We start from the raw sequence: 21,417 nt of genomic DNA, 5'->3' as shown, positions 1-21,417 counted from the left end.
CATGTTCCATTAACACAACACAACGTAGGAACAACTGCAAAGAATAAACATGTCCATGCGCAAAAGTGGTCGCAAAGCCCTCAGGCATCAGTAGTTGAAGTGTTCACGGATGAGCTGCTGGCGCAAGACTCGAGCAATCGTTAAAGAGGCACGATGGACGGCCCTCCTCCGACCTCATGCTCCGGCATCAGGCACTTGCATGCTTTCCTGATCATCGTCATCATCCGCATCCTGCTCTTCCGTAATACTATCATCATGCACTGGACCCTCACGTAGGTCTTCTGGTTCCACTACCAGCTCCTGCTGCCTCATGATGGCTAAGTTATGAAGCATGCAGCACACAACAGTGAAGTGACCGACAATCTGAGGAGAGTATAGCAACTGTCCTCCGGAATGGTCCAGGCATCGGAATCGCTGTTTCAATATGCCAATGGTCCCCTCAATGATGCTGCGCGTCACAATGTGCGCCATGTTGTATTGACGGTCAGCTTCTGTCCGTGTCACGCGTAGGGGCGTCATGAGCCAGGTGGTCAGGCCGTACCCTTTGTCTCCCAGTAGCCAGCTCTGCCCTTCTGGCTGCTGCTGAAACATGTCAGATATAACGCTGTCGCGTAGGATGAACGCATCGTGGGTGCTGCCAGGGTATCTCGCATCGACTGACACGATGCGCTGCTTGTCGTCACACACGAGCTGCACATTGATAGAGTGGAAACCTTTCCTATTTCGGTACTGCTCAGAATCCTCCACAGGTGCTCACAAGGCTATGTGGGTACAATCAATGCAGCCCCGTACCTTTGGGAAGCCGGCAATCCTGAAGAAGCCCACAGCCCTCTCATGGATCGCTTGTGTGGTCATTGGGAAATTGATGAAGTCATTCCTTCGCGCATACAGTGCAGCCGTAACCTGGTAAATGCAGGCATGTATTGCACGTTGAGAGATGGCACACACATATCTCCAGTCGTAGCCTGAAACGATCCCGAGGCATAGAAAGAAAGTGCAGCGGTTACCTTCACTGCAACAGACAGGGCAGTTGGTGTTCTGCTTCTGGGCTGCAAATCTGCTCTCACCATATCACAGATCTCAGTGACAACTTCTCTGCGAAAACGCAGCCTTTTCACATAATCAGCCTCGCTCATGTCCAGGTACATGTCCAGATATTGTCGACGTGGGCAAGGTCTCCTGCCCATCAACCTACGGGCTACGACGTTCCTGGTGCGGTGAGCTCTAATCAATTCTCTCCTATGCAGTGAATTGATGGCGAACCATTGCATAATACGTGGTGTTGACAATGCAGCACCCATTCTGCAAATTTAAATATAAAACTGTCAATGTGGCTGCCTCTCCCTGTCCAAATGGCCTCAGACCCCCTCACAGCTCGAAGGCTGCTGCTGTATCTTCGGCTGCCGTTGAGCCACTGACGCCACCTCTTAAGCGTGGCCGAATGGCCTTAACCACCTTAAAAAGCTGCGTGCGTCCGGTGTTGATCCTTCGGCTGCCGGCCAGCCACTGACGGAAGGAAGGCCTGCCTGTAGCACTGCAGCTCAGCTCGAAGGCTGCTTGCTGCCACTGTTGGGGCTGCCATCGAGACACTGACGCCACACCCTTGCCTGTCTCCAACATGAAAGGCCTGCCTGAAGCACAGCAGCTCAAAGGCTGCTGCTGTTTCACACAGGTAGGAACATGGTTTATTTAATCTTTTCTTTGCTTATAAATTTTTATTCAGGTTAGATTTATTTATATAATATTTGTATAAGTATAACTAAAGATTGATTGTAGAATTTAATGACTTCCCTTCTCCCCCCCCCTCTCGTTCCCTACGCCTAAATTGTAACCTACGCCTGATTTTCTAAAGTGTAGACAAGGTTTTTTCGAACGTACAAAAATCTTCACTTACTCCATTCTAAGTTAGTTTGGAGTAAGTTTTCACTGCCTAAACTTTGAAAACAGGCGTAAGTGGCTGGACACGCCCCCTTTTGAAAAAAAATTTTTATTCCAAAGTGAAACTGTTCTAACTGACTAGAACTGGAGCAAACTAAATGGCGAGAATTCAAATTTCTAAGATACTCCGTTCTAAACCAGTTGCTCCAAAAAAACAGGAGCAACTCAGGCCGAAACTTGGCCCGTGAGTTTCTGATCTTTTGTGACAGTGTTTTGCAACTAATTAAGTTAGCAATTGAGAAGGGAAATTATAATAAACGTCTCCCTCAAACACACCAAAAGTAATAATAATTTGGCAAAGCAAATCTATCAGAGCAGGTACCTTAGATAAAGAAAACTCTTAATTTGCAGTGTATGGCCCAGATAAAGCTGAAATGTCAGTGCAAGAAACCGAGAATTGAGAGTTACAGACAATTTCTCCTCTACAACTGAATGGTTTTGTTTCAGCTGTCTTCACTAGGGGTTTGATATACTGTATTGAAAGCGTAACAAATGTGCTCACATTTGTACCTGACCCTTATAGGTGGTCATATCAAGCTCTCTATGAAAGCCCCACAAAATTAAAGCCTTATCTGCAAAACAAAACATTAAAAATCATCGCCACTGCAACACCGAGTGATACAAGTGTACGCCATTTGAGCTGTCCGGAAAAAATCTCCTTTCCTTTATCTCCATGTAGCAAAAAAGCAGAAGTGATTATTTGTATTCTCAACATTCAGAATCATTATACAGGTACAACGTCTGAAATCCGGAATCCTCGGGACTAAATCCGTTCTGGTTTTTGGGTTTTTCTGGATTTCAGCAAGAAAATCAATAGTCTGAAATCCGTGCTGGATTTTGGGTTTTGCCTCAAAAATGTCAAGTTTTCGGACAATTCCGGTTTTCAGAGTTCCGGATTCTAGACATTGCACCTGTTGTGCTGAGTGTTCATTTAAAAAAAAGTCCTCAACTAGCCAACACTGTAATCCACATGCAAATATCATTCATTGATTTACTGTAATTAGAAAAGTGGTGGTATGGGAAGCACAGGAAGAAAATCCTATTTCCTGGAATACAAATTCTCTATGAAAAATGCAGAAAAAAGTCATAGGAAATAGCAAAACTCCCATCACTGTGGTTGATTTATATTTTGCAGTGCTCTACCTGAATCAGAGCCTTATCTCAAGATTCTAATGGCATGTGAAACATGCACATCTAAAACAACATGAATTTTTTTATTAAGAAGAATAGATGTAGAGAATGTATGATGGATTATGCTTGAAATCCCACAAGTGGGCCAATCTGACAATTAACTCATCACTCAAGTTAGTAAGATCCAGCAGTGGGATATAAATTATCACCATTGACTTACAGCATGCAAGATTTTTTATTTAAGTTCACAATTAAATTATTAACCGATGCACATTCAACTCCCATGGCATTATGGTGAGATTCCCCTTCCCCCACCACACCATCTGTTCCCAATTGTGATGTCATTTCTCTCAATTTTATTTTGCGGCAATGTCATCCCATCTGGTAGAATTGACTTTTTTCCCAAAACTAAAGCCCTCAAGACATTGAGCAGAATGCAATTTACATTTCCCAAAAGCTGTACAAACACTTTCTTGCCCATAACATTAGGCCAACCGAGATTATATATTTCAATTATTATGCAAACTATTAGAGCCCCACTATAAACAGGGGCTGTTTATTAGAAAACATATCGTGCTTCACTTACAAACGGTATTTTGGCTTTGTAAAAAATGAGTTTCCCTCTGCATGCTAAAGATTAAAAAAGAAAAACTACATATTCATCGAAGATTTATGAGATAATTGGAGGCACACCACATTTTACATCACTCAACACTTTCACCATTTTAGAACAGCAGCTCAGTTATCCAAATTGGAAAAACAATGTGAGCATTTAGAAGACATAATGCCAGTAGTTTGACTCAGCAGCTTGCAGCTATAGGATCAGCTGATTTCAGTTCTGGTTCACAGAGTCAATTTTGTAAAAAGCAGATACTGTGAAATAAACTCTCTTGCTTTTTAAATATTTGTGAACTTTTATGACCAAGATTAGAAGTGCAAAAATGGCACACTTTTCCACTTTGGTCATCTTGTTACAGCATCAAGCATTCCTGGGTAAAGTACAGCAGAGAGTAATGCTTTAGTTACTCTGCCCCTACAATGTACCTTAGTAACCAGTGACTACTGCTTTAATGTGACATTTTCCATTTCCCAAACCAGCTGTTCTTGCAACTTAAGTGAAATTGACAATGTGTGTGAAATTGTCCAGTGTGTGGTCGTCTTAAATCCACTAGGAACCAGGTTGACTATCCAAATTCATAGAATCATAGAATGGTTACAGTAGAGTAGGCCATTTGGCCTGTCGATGCATGCCGGCTCTCTGCAAGAGCACCTCAGCTAGACCTACTCCCCCGCCCTTTCCCTGTAGCCCTGCAAAATTTTTTCCTTGAGGTACTTATCCAATTCCCTTTTGAAAGCCATGATTGAATCTGCCTCCAGCATCCTCTCTGGCAGTGCATTCCAGATCCTAACCACTCGCTGCGTAAAAAAAGTTTTTCCTCACGTCACCCCTTTGGTTCTTCTGCCAATCACCTTAAATCGGTGTCCTCTGGTTCTCAATCCTTCCACTAATGGGAACAGTTTCTCTTGATCTGTCCAGACCCCTCATGATTTTGAACACCTCTATCAAATCTCCTCTCAACCTTCTCCGCTCCAAGGAGAACAACCCCAGCTTCTCCAATCTATCCACGTAAGTGAAGTCCCTCATCCCTGGAACCATTCTTGTAAATCTTTTCTGCACCCTCTCTAAGGCTTTCACATCCTTCCTAAAGTGCGGTGCCCAAAATTGGACACAATACTCCAGTTGAAGCCGGTCCAGTGTTTTATAAAGGTTCATTACAATGTCCTTGCTTTTGTACTCTATGCCTCTATTTATGAAGTCCAGGATCCCGTATACTTTTTACTAAACTGCTTTCTCAGCCTGCCCTGCCACCTTCAATAATTTGTGCACATATTCCCACAAGTCTCTCTGTCCATGCACCCCCTTTTGAACTGTACCCTTTAGTTTATATTTCCTCTCCTCGTTCTTCCTACCAAAATGCATCACTTTGTAATTTTTTGCATTAAATTTCATCTGCTATGTTCTATCCATTCCACCAGCCTGTCTAGGTCATCTTGAAGTTTATCACTATTCTCCTCACTGTTCACTATACTTTCAAGTTTTGTGGCATCTGCAAATTTTGAAATTGTGCCCTATACACCCAAGTCCAAGTCATTAGTATATACACATCAAGAAAAGCAGGGTCCCAGTACCGATCCCTAGGGAACACCAGTGTATCTTCCTCCAGTCCAATAAACAACCTTTCACCACTACTCTCGATTTCCTGTCACTTAGCCATTATCCCTTTTATTCCATGGATTTCAACTTTGCTAGCAAGCCTATTATGTGGCACTTTATCAAACACCTTTTGGAAGACCATGTACACCACATCAACCCTCTATTACCTCATCAAAAAACTCAATCAAGTTAGTTAAACATGATTTGCCTTTAACAAATCCATGCTGGCTTTCCTTAATTAATCCACAGTTGTCCAAGTGACTTAAATTTTGTCTCGAATTATCATTTCTAAAAGTTTCCCAACTACCGAGGTCAAACTGACTGGCCTGTATTGGCTGGATATAACATTTGCAATTCTCCAGTCTTCTGGCACCATACCCGTATCCAAGGAGGATTGGAATATTATGGCCAGTACATCGGCAATTTCCACCTTTACTCTTAGCATCCTAGGCTGCATCCCATCTCTGGTGCCTTATCTACTCAAGTACAGCAGCCTTTCTAATATCTCCACTATCAATTTTTATCCCATCCAATTTCTCAACTACCTCCTCTTTCACTATGACTTTGGCAGCATCTTCTTCCTTGGTAAAGACAGATGCAAAGTACTAATTTACTACCTCAGCCATGCCTCTGCCTCCATGCGTAGGTCTCCTTTTTGGTCTCTACTGGGCCCCACCCCTCCTCTTACTATCCATTTACTATTTATATGCCTATAGAAGACAGTTCCCTTTTCTGTTAGCTGCCAATCTATTCTCATACTTCTCTCCATGTCCCTCTATTTCTTTTTTCACTTCCCCCTGAACTTTCTATGTTCAGCCTTGTGCTCATCTAAATTCTCAACCCGACAGCATTAATACGCCCCTTTTTCTGCTTCATTTTACTCTCTATCCAGGGAGCGCGAGCTGTGGTTGCCCTACCTATCCCCTTCGTGGGAATGTACCTCAACTGTATTGTTCGATTACACTTTTGCCTGCCAATCTTTGATTCCAATTTACCCGGGCCAGGTCCGCTCTCAACCCTCTGAAATTGACCTTCCTCCAATTAAGTATTTTTACTGTAGATTGTTCCCTGTCCTATTCCATAGCTAATCTAAACCTTATGATACTACGATCACTGCTCCCATTAAATGTTCACCGACTGACATCTAGTGAGGTTATCCACTTTGGTAGGAAAAATACAAAAGCAATTATTTAAATGGAGAGATATTATAAAATGCTGCGGGAGAGAGGCATCTGCGGGTCCTTGTACATGAAACACAAAAGGTTAGCATGCAGGTACAGCAAATAATTAGGAAGGCAAATGGAATGTTGGTCTTTATTGCAAGGGGGATGGAGTATAAAAGCAGAGAAGCCCTGCTACAACTGTACAGGGCGCTGGTGAGACCACACCTGGAGTACTATGTTTAGTTTTGGTCTCCTTATTCAAGGAGAAATATACAGGTATTTGCATTGGAGGCAGTTTAGAGAAGGTTCACGAGGTTGATTCCGGAGATGAAGGGGTTGTCGTATGAAGAAAGGTGGAGCAGGTTGGATCTATACTCATTGGAGTTTAGAAGAATGAGAGGTGATCTTATTGAAACCGAGGGGGCTTGACATGGTAGATACAGAGAGGATGTTTTCCCTCGTGGGGAATCTAGAACTAGGGGACACAGTTTCAGAATAAGGGGTCATCCATTTAAAACGGAGATGAGGAGAAATTTCTTCTCTGAGAGTAGCGTGAATCTGTAGAATTCTCTATCCCAGAGAGTGGTGGAGGCTTGGTCATTGAATATATTTAAGGTGGAGATAGACATATTTTTGAACGATAAGGGAGTCACGTGTTCTGGGGAGCGGCAGGGAAGTGGAGTTGAGGCCAAGATCAGATCAGCCATGAACTTATTGAATGGCGGACCAGGGTGGAGGGGCCAAATGGCCAATGCCTGTTCCTATGTTATGTTCTGACACTTGCTCCACTTGACTCATCTCATTCCCAGAACCAGAACCAGCAATGCCTCCCCCCTCTTTGGGCCGGAAATGTACTGATCAAGAAAGATTTCTTGAACACACTTCAGAAATTCTTCCCCCACTCTGCCCTTTACACTATTACTATCCCAGTCTACTTTATAGTTCTTGCACCTCTAATTCCCCTGCAAATTTGCTCCTCTATATCCTTCCCACTACTTGATGGCCTATAGAATACACTTAGTACTGTAATGGCATCTCTATTATTTCTTAACTCTAGCCAAATAGATTCTGTCTTTGACCCCGTCCAGGACATCACTTCTCTCCAGTACACTTCTCTCCAGTACTGTAACATTCTCCTGTTGGCTAAAATCTTTAAAAGTTCCAATTATGGCTTGTTTCAACAGCACTCAACTACTTGTACCATGAGTAATTTTTATGGAATTGCTTAATTTGTCATTCCAAGAGTATGGCCATGTCAAAGTACAGTCTTCTGTTTGACTGGCTGAGATATGCAGCCGTTTTGACCAGTTTTTATGGCAATCAAGGACTTTTAGATACATATAATTGCATCAGAGTCACATTCTGAATAGAAGGATGAAGGGAGGATGCATAATAGGCAATTAAATTACAACTTTAAAACAAAACTAGAATAGGGTAAATCTGACAGTATATTGAGAGAATAGTGAACAGGAAAGAGATAGAAAAGCAGAGACAGTTACAACATTGTATAAATATTGTCTACCTAAAAGTTGTTGAAGATGATGCATACTAGGACAAGGTTTGCAGCTACTCCAGTCTCCAGTGATCTGAATGTTTTTTCCCATCTAGTTTTAGGGACTTAGCATCAGTGTGTGGCCTTATTTTTAAACAGTTGTTAGCCTGGAGAGCCTGGAATTCCCTAGACCTCCTAGAAGACTAGTGGTTAGGACTTCTATAGTTGACAAAAAGAGTTCAGTTGTTGTGGACTGGATGTAAGAGCATGTCCAAAAGATGAAAAGCCACTGCTTACTCACTTTAGCACCCAATCACCTCCAATATTAATCTGCTTAGCATCTGGTGACAGAGCATTACCAGTCTTCTGAAAATGGTGCATGACAACCCTCCTATATTGGTTCATGCACCAATGAATAGTAATTCCACCCCGCCCCCCCATCTTAATCTTTCATCTTAAAAATTGATAGTTACAAGATATTTTAAGTTATTTCAGAAATTGATTACTGCTGTATTTCAAGTAGGCAGGAATGGACAATATGTTGGTACTCCAATAAACGACAGAACTTATTAACAAGTGTTGGGAGAATGTTGGAATGTACAGTTTTTAAAAATATTCTATTTTATTAAAATTGTTATCACTGAAAATTTGTATTTAAATCTTACACAGTAGCGTTATTATTGACAGTGTTTTAGCAATACCCATACAAACTAAATGGCATTACCGGAAAAACAGGATAAATAAGTTGTCTTCACAGAAGTAACAGGCTAGTGATGAGTCAAATATATATCAAGGGCTAGAAATTGGTCTTTTGGCGATAGCGGTATTTTTTCGGCATTTCTTTGCAAAAATATCGTTACAAATACTGATTTTTTTTTTTAAAGGGGTAAAAATTGGCAACAAAATGCGACAGACAGTAAAAAAAAAAAAATCGGCATTGCACGAGGATTCGTGGTGCAAATTGCGGTCCTCACCAACTTTAGTCCAAGGCCGATTACCACTAAAAAGGCCCTGGGAGGGGGAAAAAAATTGCAAAAAACAAAAAATCAAAAATCACAAAACATTTACAAGACTCTTAACTAAGTAGTCACTGTCAAAGAATTAATAAAAACTTTAACTTACCTTTTTTGCCAGTCTTCATATTTCCCGCTGCTTCTGGGGTTGCAACACAGGCTTTTCTCAGGCGTTTCTTTCTCGCGCAGAATACGGATGCGCCGAATGGCCAATTTAAAGCAATAGCTTTTTTCTTTTAAGCGTTGCACAACAGCGGTCCACTTTTCAGCGATCTTTCAAAACCGCCGGCGCACAACCTTGGCCAATTTAGGTGAACACCTTTTAACGTCAAAAAAGGCAAAATATCGCCGAGAAAACAGGCACAAGGCTAGCCAATTTCTAGTCCCAAGTATTCATAAACTATTTTAGTATATTAATTTATATAAGTGGTGAGGTCACCATGTAATACACTTCAATACAAGTCAGACAGTATGAAATACCCAAGGAAAAGAGAGTACATACTTAAGAAATTTCAACAGATTATGAAAAGTGACATTTGTCAGTCAGACTGTGATCCACCTTTGCACCAAACAGGTCAGAGAAGCTTGATTTGCCAGGTGAACAATTTTCTGTGAAAAATAAGGCAACACCACAACAGGGCACAACACTTTAATCAAGTGAATGGTTTCTCTAAAGTGCATCGATAGAACCCATCCAGCTATCGAGGCTACTAACAAACACCTCGTGGCAAATAGGGATGGGAATACTTTCATTCCATCAAGATATAGATAGTGTAAGACTATAAGAACACAAGAATTCACATGAATGCATAATACCCTTGCAGCAGCCGTCATGCTTTCACCTTACACCAGTCCACAATAATCAGCTCTATTTGAAGGAGCAAGCAGACTTGACAGATGGCTGGCTGCTCGGGAACCAGGGCTACACCCTGGAGCCCTTGAGGTTAACAGTGAGGACTGAAGCACAGATCAATTGGGGTTCTGCTCGGCTCTACATCCCGGAGAAACTCTTCAAAATTATCTGCATCAGCTGCATAACTTCATGATTCAGAAATGGGAACCCATTCACAGTAAAGACTGTCAGCATAAGGGCCAAGGTGCTGGCAGTCACTTCAGCCAACTCATTCTATAGAAATAATTTCAAAGGTCAGCCTGCAGCAGTGGTGGAGGAGATGGGGATGGAAGAACCTGACTGGAAAGACTGGTGCATCAACGATCGACTGATGTGACTTTTACTTAAAAACTACACTTGTGGTTGTGTATTAATTGTCATATGATCCTCTCGATCCTGCACTAGCCCCATCACGAACATAATGAGCTGCCCTGCTAGTTTCTGTTAGCTTCAATATTCGTGTCCCCTCGGATAATAAATCTACACAGTATATTCAAAAAAAGAAAACGTGCAACCAATTTATTTCCCGAAACAAGCACTTTATCTGCTTTAATGTTAGTTGCTGGCAAGTAGCGAGTGCTTTGTCTATTTCCTGGTCTTGTGCTCCTTCCAAGTGCCTCCTCAGTGGGAGCAGTGAGCATGGTGGCATTCTGCTGCTCCACAATGGGGTGATCCAACTATGGCGATTTGCCTCTTTCTGTGTAATCATGAGATGGCCCTGTCATGACTGCCAGCATCTTGGCCCCTAGGCTGGCAGCCTTTCCTGCCCTCTACTTGTCTCTTCTCTAGTCCTCTTATAGGACCAGATGGGTTGGATAGATGGGTCATCACCGAGGTAGGTGCCTCATCTGTGTCAATTCCTGCCAGGCCACAGCTGCTGGGTAACCCTCGAGATGATCAGGCATGCGAAGTCAGCCATTAAGAAACATGAAGCTCATCAAGGTTTCACAAGCTGATTTGCTGGTCTTTTAAGGCCATAAAGGGATACTCCTGCAAATTGGAGCCCAAGGTTCCAATAGCAAGTAGATAACAACACTGCATCTGCACTTGGCTCCTCTGCTCTGAGACTCCCCTACAGATTGCCCACTCACTCCATAGTCCTCCAAAATCTCTCATGCCTACTAAGATGTTGCAGCACTAATGTTATTCTATGCTGGGAGCTCTGAAGATTCTCAAAATACTGAATGAAGTGTTCCTGCAGATTAATAAGCTGGGCTCTGTATGCAGCCCCTGTATAAAAATCCATCGGTCCTACAGAAATTATACTGTAGTTCCTAACTCTCCCTTCCTCTTGCTGCTTGTCTGCTGCTCATTGGCACTTCACTGGCTCTGCTCTCAATACTCTGATTTACGAAATATTTCTGCACTGCTGCCTGTGGGCTGAGGAATGCTCGATGGGTGCTAAAATTAAAGACCAGCTTCTTCTTCCTAGTGACAGATGCTACATTTTGGGTGTAACCTACATAAAGAAAAAGGGAACACGTTAATTGTGAATGCAGCAAATGGCAGTGCAAGGCCATTATAGTGTCAGGATACTGACTAGCACGTGTTTGTGGATGACTCACCTAGTAACTTTGATGGGCCCGCAAGAGGGTGAAGAGAACACTTACGCAGCAAATCGCTCTCTTGCATTCCCTTCTATGGCCACCATGCCAATAATTGAGGGCCACCTCCTCATGGTAAGAGGAGCGGTGCAGGTTGGATGGTCCACCACCAAATGGAGCACTCAATAGTCTAGGCCTGTCTTCTTTAAAAATTATAGAATATACTCTTACAGCACAGAAGGAGGACATTTGGCCCATCGTGCCTGCGCTGGCTCTTTGAAAGAACTGTCCAATTTAGTTCCCCATCCCAGCTTTTTCCCTATAACCCTGAAAATTAGTCCTCTTCAGGTACACATCCAATTGTCTTTTGAAAATTCCTTTCAATTGCATTCCAAATTTTAACAATTCTCTGTGAAGAAATTACTCCTCATTTCACCTCTAGTTCTTTTACCAATTATTTTAAATCTATGACCTCTGGTTACCAACAGGAAACAGTTACTCCCTACTTTCTCCATCAAAACCCTTCATCATTTTGAATACCGCTATTAGGTCTACCCTTAACCTTCACTGCTCTAAGGAGAACCCCAATTTCTTCAATAGCTCCACATAACTGAAGTCCCTCAACCCTGATATCATTCTGGTAAGCCTCCTCTGTATCTTCTCCAGGGCCTTGACATCCTTTCTAAACAAAACAGACACTTTCAGCATTAGAATGCAAAATAAATGCATCGCAATGACCAGCCTATATTCTAGTTGTTGTGAAAGGACGGGCACAAAGCATGCAAGTCACTTTTGGAGCCATTGTAACTTAGTGACAAAGCTTATAATAGTCATTTGGCAATATAAAGCCTTTCCCTTTGGCAGCCATCAAGCTGGAGCAGCAGCTTTAAAGATGTCGTACCTAGGAGAGGGATATCTGAGGTAGAGTCAATGCTTTGTAGGCTCCCCATTACTGATATGGCAACATGTATGATCTACCTGCTTAGGATAGACATAGTAATGGCATTATTCTCCTTTGAGTGTGCAGCCTTTTCAAAGCCAGTCCCACCTTGGTACTCTTCCTCATTCCAAAAGAACTTCTTCCTTATTTGTGCTCTTGGCCATGGATATGGAAGACTCTGTTGCCCATCTCCAGGGTTTGTTGTGTGAAGGGAGCAGTCCTTACAGTGCTTCTAAACCTCTTAGGCATAGCCATCATTCCCCAGTTAAAACGATACATCAGCCGTATAAAGCTGCTGCACTCTCATTCTCCGTCTACCATCTGCAAGAACGCTCTTTGTGCATGTAAGTATTTAAATGAATTGATTTCACCAAATATGCTGGGCTTCAAAAGCCACTCCAATTGCACAAAAACATGGTCAGCTCCTTCCCACGATCAAGAATCAGCCACACAGTATTCAACCAATGACTTGTATAGATTCAGCATTACCTTTATTTGTACTCTATATACCTTTATTTATAAGACCTACAATTACATTTGCTTTATTATTTTAATAAACAGCTTTATCAACCTAATCTCCCACTTTCAGATTTGTGTACTGGACCCCAAGTCTCTATGTACTTCTACTCTTTTTAAAAGGTATTTTAATTAGTGTTATATGTTCTCTCCTCATTCTTCTTGCTAAAAAGAAGTTCCTCACATTTGTCTGCATTAATTTAACATCGATTTGCCCGATCTAATTTACTTACTGTCCTTCGGGTTAACCACACTCCCTATTTGTATGCACTCTGCAAATTTTACCGATCCAGATCATTTTGTTAAAAATTATGGGACTGAATTTGCGGTCAGAGGCTTCCCGCGGGTGCTCCTCTCAACAGATCACAAGTTCAAGGTTTCCACGCATGCGCAGCCCATGCATAAACTTGAAACTTGCAAGGCACTTACGGCCACGTACACTGTCATCGGCCACTGAAAATCCAGGCCAATACTTGAATGGGCCTTACATTGACCCCTGAGGTGACACCATTGCTTACATCCCTTCAGTCCAGTAAAAGATCCAGTAAAAGTTCCATTAATGACTACTTAACTTAATATCCACATTCTGATTCTTATGTACTTAATATAAGCAAATCACATTGCAGCCGAACCCTCAACTTTTGCGAAACACCAACTTGCATTTATATAGTGCCTTTAATGTAATAAAATATCCCAATACGTTATATGATAAACATAGCAGCACCGTAGATCATAGTAGCACCTTAGTATGTTGAAATGCGCCACAGCACTTTACACAATGTATTACTTTTGAAACGTAGCCACCAATATGGGCAAATGTGGCAGTCATTCGGCAGCAACATCCCACAAACATCATGATAACAAATCAGCTCATTTTTTTAGGAAAGGGGTAGTTATTAGTTGAGGGAACACAGATACAGGTAGTTTGGCCCAACCAGACTATGTTTATCCTCCATACGAGCAGTAGTCCTAATCCCATGTACTCGCCCTGTTCCCATATCTCTTTTGGCTCTTTCCTTCAAACACCCTTTAAAACTATTCATAAGTGTTGACATGTGGTCTTTGCTTCACTGCAAGATGGAGCAGCAGCTACATTGTCCTTCTGGTAATAGAAGAGACACTTAGCAGGGGAGATATAGACAACAATCCTGCACCCTGACCTCCAAAAGAACATCTCAACACTGGTTTTATAACCAATCCCCCTGTAAATTAGCAGCCTGGGGTAACGGAGGATTGGGACATTCAATAAACTGAAAAATCCCAATCAATCTACAAGGTGTAAAAATACAATTTACAAATTTGCCTTTAAAAAAAACAGGGGTACAATTTATACAGTATAGTACAGTCCCCGACTGCCAACTATTGGCCAAGACAAAGGGAAAGAGGAAGGATGGAAGTCAACTATATCAGCAAGGGCCTGTCTTGAGCCAGGCATGGGGAACTCATTTTTCTTTGAGTGAACACCATGGGATTAGAGTTAAAAGCACTTTTGCTATTCTTCATTCCACCCACATCTAAATAAGTCATCAAGCTATTACAGAAGCACTTCTTAATAAATTAACATCTCCGAGATCATAATAAAATAACCACATTGTGTAGATGCAAGCATCAGATGTCCGCTTGAAACGAGCAGTTTCAGTGCAAGTGTAGCCGGCGCCTCACAACTTGAGCCGCCTCGGGGAAATCCCCTCCGTGCCCTTCAGTTCCGCGCGGAGGGGTTTCCTGTACGGGCTGCTCCTGCACACTCTCAACTTTGCCATCCTCGCCTACCGTCCGGACACGCCATGGCGTACCATCTTGCCGTCCGGAGGAGGCAGGGGTACCCGATGGAGGGCACTCTACGCAGGGGTCCTCCCACTATTTGTCGGGGACTTGGCCTGGAGGGTGGTGCACGGAGCAGTGCCGTGCAATAAATTTTTAAGCCGGTTCACGGGCTCCCAGGCCGCCTGCAATTTCTGCAGTCTGGAAGAGTCCGTGTTCCATGTTTTTATTGAGTGCACGAGGTTGCAGCCCCTGTTTTGTTATCTAAAGGGGCTGCTCCTGAAATTCTGGCTGCACTTCAGTCCCACACTCCTGATCTTCGGGCACCCTGTGCGGAGGGGAGCGGGTAGGTCCGAGGGCCTCCTCGTAGGACTGCTCCTGGGCACGGCCAAGGGTGCCATCAGCCGGTCCAGACAGCGGGCGGTCGAGGGGGTCGTTCAGCCAGACTGCCTGCCTCTCTTCCGCGCATACATCCGGTCCAGGGTGTCCCTGGAGATGGAGCACGCGGTGTCCACCGGTACGCTCGTGGGCACCGGAGGGACTGGAGCGCATCATCACGCCCGGCAACCAAATTTTAATTTGATTTTATGTTTTTAAGTTAATTTGTTTTAATTGCCGGTGCTTTTAGTGTCCCCCTCCCCTTTATAGGGGGCACTTGGAGAAAAAATATGTTTTTGTGCCCAAAAAAAACCACAAAAAAAAAATAAAAGGGCCTGTAAATGTTTGGTGTTTCCCCCAGATCGGGGGGGCACGGTTTAATGTTTTTTGTTTACTCCCAAAAAGAGTTTCAGTGCAAGTGTACACTGTACTGTGCTAGTGTTAAAAGCTACATTCCAGTAGTACCTTTTGAAAGTAGGCACTGAAGTAGACAGATTATTGCAATGAAGTCTTTTTAAAAAAAAATCTAATAGTGCTGCCTTAAAAAACTGAAATTAATTATACCTGCCTGTAAATGTTGAAAAAGTAAAGGACTTATATTCATAATGACTTTCATGACCTCAGGGTGTCCCAAAGTGCATTACAGCCAAAGTAGTACTTTTTGAAATGTAGACGCTATTCTAATGTAGAAAATGCAGCAGCCAATTTGTGCATAGCAAGGTCCCACAAACCACAATGACATAACCAGATATTCTGTTTTAGTGATCTTGATTGAGGGATAAATATTGGCCAGGACATCAGGGAGAACATCTGATCATCTTTGAATCGTGCCATACAACCTTTTACATCCACCTGAGGGGGCAGACGGTGTCTTGGTTTAAGGTCTCATCCAGAAGATGGCTCATAGAATCATAGAAATTTACAGCACAGAAGGCCATTCGGCCCATCGTGTCTATGCCAGCCGACAAAGTGCTATCCAGCCTAATCCCACTTTCCAGCTCTTGTAGATTACGGCTCTTCAGACAGTGCAACACTGAAGTGTCAGCCCACATTATGTGCTCAAGTCTCTGGATTGGCACTTGATCACACGACCTTTTAACTCCGAGGCAAGAGTACAACTACTGAGTCAACGCTGACAGATCTTTTTTGATGGCTCAAGTTTAAAAAAAACAGGTACACCATTAAGTGTACGATTAGTCCAGTCCCCAAGGATAGAAGTTACTATAGATTGTACATAGGTACTGCTATTTAAAATGCATGTATAACATTTACTTGCCTGGAGTTGTTTTGAATGAAACTCTTTTGAGTTTACCTGCAAAACATAAAAACATTAAACGGTGCCACCCGACCTGGGTGACACTCCAGACATTTACAAGGCCCCTTTTTTTTTTGTTTTTTTTTGGGCGCTAAAATCAAATTTTTCCTTTTTCCAGTGCCCCCTATAAAAGGAGAGGGGGACACTAAAAGCACCGGCAATTAAAACAAATTAAACTTAAAAACGTAAAATCAAATTAAAATTTGGTTTTGTTTTGAATGAATACACTATACCACAAAAACAAATCTGAATTTCAAATCACAATTTGCTCGACAACATGAGGCACATTGGGCCTGACCGCTTGCACGCAACATACAGGTGCGTAGAGAATATGGAAAAAATGTGCAGATACCTTTCTGGACGTGGATAATATCAGGAAAATTGGTCAAGTGCCCCTGGTAAAGGGCTAATAAGTCCACTACAGGGTCTATATCTTGTTTGGGCTGTTCTGCGAAGAGTTCTCCTATAGCATCGTATGCGTCTCCAGTAAATGCAATGGCACGATTGAGTCCAACTGAGAAGGACTGCTGGTCCATCTCAAAAGCTTGGCTCAGCAATCGAAAAGAAGTGCCGACTTTCTGGTACTCCTTCTTGAAGCCTACCACCTGCTTCCTCGCGAACTCGTTGGCGGTGTGGCTGAGCTGGAAAACGCTCTCGTCCATCCTCTTGGTGAAAGTTTTGAAGCCGTCGACCCTGCTCTCCACCTCCTGCAGGTCGAGGGGGCTCTGCGGGGTGCTGAGCGTCAGGAAGAAGTTGCCCCCCACCATGTCGTCCTTCTCGGCTTTCCTCTTGCCCTGCTTCCAAGCCTTCTCGTCGTTGCAGGTGAGGAAGTGCTGGAAGGCGTCGCAGCGGGCCAGCACCGGGTGGCTCGTCATGTGGTTCATCCACAGGGTCAGCCCTTTCTTCCGCTTGGAGATGAAGTCCTCCTCGAAGCGGCCGGTGGCTTGCTTCTCGGGGATGTGGGGCACCGAGATGACGGGGAACTTCTCCACCAGCCGGCCGTACAGCCAGTCGAAGTGCTTGTAGCGCCGGTTGACCGGGCACTGGGTGTGGCTGGGCACCAGGCGGTACGAGATGTAGCTCTTGATGCCCTTGAACTTGGTCTGCTTGGTGGGCTCGTCGATGGAGCAGGTGAACGGGTAAGGGTTCTCCTGCCACTCGGGGCCGTGCGGGCCGGCCGTCACGCAGATCTTGTCGCCGTCCTTGACGAAGCCGGCCGCCTCGCCCAGGATGAACGCCTCGCCGCCCGACTTGACGAAGGTGGAGAAGCGGTTGAGGTTCCTGCTGACCGTGGCCGTGCTCTTGGAGGAGGCGGCGGCGGCCGAGGAGGAGGACGACACCGACCCCCCGACATTCCGGCCGCCGGCCCCCGTGCTCACTCGGTAACGGCCCGTCCCGTCGAAATCGGAGAAGCCTCCTCCTCCTCCCCCGCCCCCGGACAGCGGCTCGTCCGCCACCGTCGAGTTGTCGTCCCAGTCGTCGTCCCAGTCATCGTCGTCGCCGCTGCCCGACGCCTGGTGCTGCAGCCCCCCGAGGCCGCCGCCTGTTTGGGTGAGAGGCGTGGGGCAGAAGGTGCTGGCGGCGGGGCAGGCCGGCAGGGGGACGCCGCTAAGGGGCTGGGGCGGCGCCGGGCTGTCGTAGCCGCCACTCGGCACATTGGCATAGCGGGAGGCGAGGGGCTCGGCGGCACCGGCACCGGCACCGGCACCGGACGCGGGTGCGGCGTCGCCCCCGGCCCGCAGGATCTGCACGTACGAGGCCGGGAAGAGGCCCCTCTGGCCGCGGCTGTTGGCCCCCTCCAGCCAGCCCTCGATGTCGTGCTCGCTGTACACGGTCAGCACCTCGTCCTCCCGCACCGAGATCTCGCCCACATTCTCGCTCTGGAAATCGTAGAGAGCCCGAGCCTGGAGCGCCATCGTCACCCACCCTCACACCGGCCCCGGCTCCCCCAGACCGAGCTCCAGGGAGGGGCGGCAGCACTTTCCCCCTGTCGTTCTGTGATTTGTTTTCTCCCCCTCTCTCCGATCTCTCCAGCAAGTTGTTGTCTTAACTCACAAATTCGCATAAATCCTCAGAGTTCAACAAAGAAATCAAGTCCCGATTGAATGCTGGAAAGAGACGTAACGGGAGAATAAGCAAGAAGTCCGTTTTATTTCCCTGAACTGAAACTTCCAGCTGCCTTACCCCGAGCTGCAGCCCCGGGAGCGGCTCTCGCTCACTGACTGACTGACTGACTAACTGAGTGAGTGAATGCCCCGGTCAGAAAAAAACACACGTAACCAGTCTGAGCAAGCGAGTTCCGACAGCAGGGGCAGAGCAGAGAGCAACTCACTCAGAGAGGCATAATGCAACCAACCCACTCATCACCAGCAACTTGGCTCCACTCTTCACACCACACTAATTAACGCACATTTTTTTAGTCCCCAAATATGATTTACTCTGTTTGCATAGTTCATAAGCTTCCTACTCAAACATGACTCATTCTCTTGTCACTGGAAGTTTCCTCTTGGCATCATCACAACGGGGTTTGAACTGCTCTCTCAGTTTCAAAATAAATAAATATATAATTAGTTTAATATTTAATTATTTTAATTGTTAAAAATGTATGCGCAATGTCTGCTCTGCTTATTTTTAGGCACTATTAGATCGTTGCAGTGCAAGAGTGTCATGCAATAGACGGCATGGCTGAATATAGAAATGCATTTACTAAAGTGCATTTACTTATTTTGCTGGTAGCAAAGACTCACGGATCAAGAGTCTTGTGAACTGTCACCAGCAGCTCCATTTCAGGCTGGAAAACAATACTGCATGGAAAGTAACAAAGGAGCATGGTAGCAAGAAGCTGATAGCACTCCCAGTAATGCCAACCCCACCGTCTCATAAATCATGAGACAAACTCTTAAAAATCGTGAGATTTGGTAAGAAATCATGAGCTAAAACTCCGTGCTTTAAGCCACCCGTATCCCTTCAAATTGTAGCAAAAAGATGGTGGCTGTCGCTCTTCCGCCAGCTGGTGGTGGATCTCGCGGTCTCCACCATTTTTTGCTGATGTCCAGCAGCGCTGCCGGTAAGAGCGATGGTCCTGCAGATTTAAGTTAGGGAGAGGTGACGTCAAACATCGCCTCGGCAAACTTGGACCTTAGCACTGAGTTTAGCGCAGGGTTCTAAGCTAGCCATGAAAACCCAGCATTCAGCAGTCTCATTATCATAGGCAGTCCCTCGGAATCGAGAAAGACTTGTTTCCACTCTTAACATGAGTTCTTAGGTGGCTGAACAGTCCAATACGAGAGCCACAGTCCTTGTCACAGGTGGGACAGATAAACGGAGTGGAAGATGCCTGTGCGTGAGTTCTTTTAACGTGGGGTGGCAGTTGCACACCGGCTGCTACACGGGCTTAGCTGAGCAAGGTCTTGGCCCAGTGGCAAGGGATTAATGTACAAAATTAAAGCACATGGTATTGGGGGTAATGTACTGACGTGGATAGAAAACTGGTTGGCAGACAGGAAGCAGAGAGTCGGAATAAACGGGTCCTTTTCAGAATGGCAGGCAGCGACCAGTGGGGTGCCGCAGGGTTCAGTGCTGGGACCCCAGCTATTTACAATATACATCAATGATTTAGATGAAGGAATTGAATGTAATATTACCAAGTTTGCAGATGACACTAAGCTGGGTGGCGGTGTGAGCTGTTAGGAGGATGCTAAGAGGCTGCAGGGTGACTTGGACGGGTTAGGTGATTGGGCAAATGCATGGCAGATGCAGTATAATGTGGATAAATATGAGGTTATTCACTTTGGGGGCATAAACACGAAGACAGAATATTATCTGAATGGTGACAGATTAGGAAAAGAGGAGGTGCAATGAGACCTGGGTGTCATGGTACATCAGTCATTGAAGGTTGGCATGCAGGTACAGCAGGCGGTGAAGAAGGCAAATGGCATGTTGGCCTTCATAGCTAGAGGATTTGAGTATAGGAGCAGAGAAGTCTTACTGCAGTTGTACAGAATCTTGGTGAGGCCACATCTAGAATATTGTGTTCAGTTTTGGTCTCCTAATCTGAGGAAGGACATTCTTGCTATTGAGGGAGTACAGCGAAGGTTTACCAGACTGATTCCCGGGATGGCAGGACTGAGATATGAGGAGAGACTGGATCAACTGGGCTTGTATCCACTGGAGTTTAGAAGAATGCGAGGGGATCTCATAGAAACATATAAAATTCTGACAGGATTGGACAAGTTAGAGGCAGGAAGAATGTTCCTGTTGCTGGGGAGTTCCAGAACCAGGGGTCACATTCTAAGAATAAGGGGTAAGCCATTTAGGACCGAGATGAGGAGAAACTTCTTCACTCGGAGAGTGGTTAACCTGTGGAATTCTCTACCGCAGAAAGTTGTTGAGGCCAGTTCGTTAGATATATTCAAAAGGGAGTTAGGTATGGCCCTTACGGCCAAAGGGATCAAAGGGTATGGAGAGAAAGCAGAAAAGGGGTATTAAGGTTGAATGATCAGCCATGATCTTATTGAATGGTGGTGCCGAATGGCTTGCTCCTGCACCTAATTTCTATGTTTCTATGAAGATCATTCAGCAGACTCACAGAGATGCTTCAGCACCTCTTAAAGGGACACACACATCTTTCAGGTAAGTTTGCATTAAGCATTTGAACTGGCTTTTTATTTTATTGAAGTAGTGGCTTGCTGCCATACGTGTTAAAATATGTTTTAAGTATGCAAGGAGTGCGCCTGGACGCTTGCAAGACCTTGGATGGTAAAGGAAGACCTCTTGAGAAGACAGAAAATGTTGCAAATACGCATTAGGTCAGGCAATATCTGTGGAGAGAGAAACAGAGTTCATGTCTCCAGTTGAGATGTTGCCTGACCTGCTGCGTATTTCCAGCATTTTATGTTTTTATTTCAGATTTATAGCGTCCGCTGCGTAGAGGAAAGAGGAGGAAGCAGAAAAGAGGAGGTAGCAGAAGAGGAAGCAGAAGGAAGGATGCAATCCAGACAGCCCCTTTCTGGCCAGCATGTGCGGGATGGAATGACCCTCTTGCGGTACCAGTGACCACAACCCCAATTTCACTTTAAACATTTGTCCCACACCTTACCTTCTCTGTTACTGACCATCA

The 21,417-nt window shown here is 44.7% G+C and overlaps 1 protein-coding gene across 1 annotated transcript in view; it reads right to left on the bottom strand.

Annotated features, from left to right (window-relative positions):
• snx18a (sorting nexin 18a) overlaps positions 1 to 18,541 on the bottom strand; it is a 71,737-nt gene extending 53,196 nt beyond the window's left edge. The window contains exon 1 of the mRNA XM_070868737.1: positions 16,651 to 18,541. Coding sequence (XP_070724838.1) covers positions 16,651 to 18,214 — 1,564 coding nt within the window. The 5' untranslated portion in view covers positions 18,215 to 18,541. The remainder of the gene's footprint in view (positions 1 to 16,650) is intronic.
• Between the last annotated feature and the right edge of the window lie 2,876 nt (positions 18,542 to 21,417).

This window comes from Pristiophorus japonicus, chromosome 2 (genome assembly GCF_044704955.1).
Source record: "Pristiophorus japonicus isolate sPriJap1 chromosome 2, sPriJap1.hap1, whole genome shotgun sequence".
Lineage (NCBI taxonomy): Eukaryota > Metazoa > Chordata > Chondrichthyes > Pristiophoridae > Pristiophorus > Pristiophorus japonicus.
This window is presented reverse-complemented; position numbering and strand designations above follow the sequence as displayed.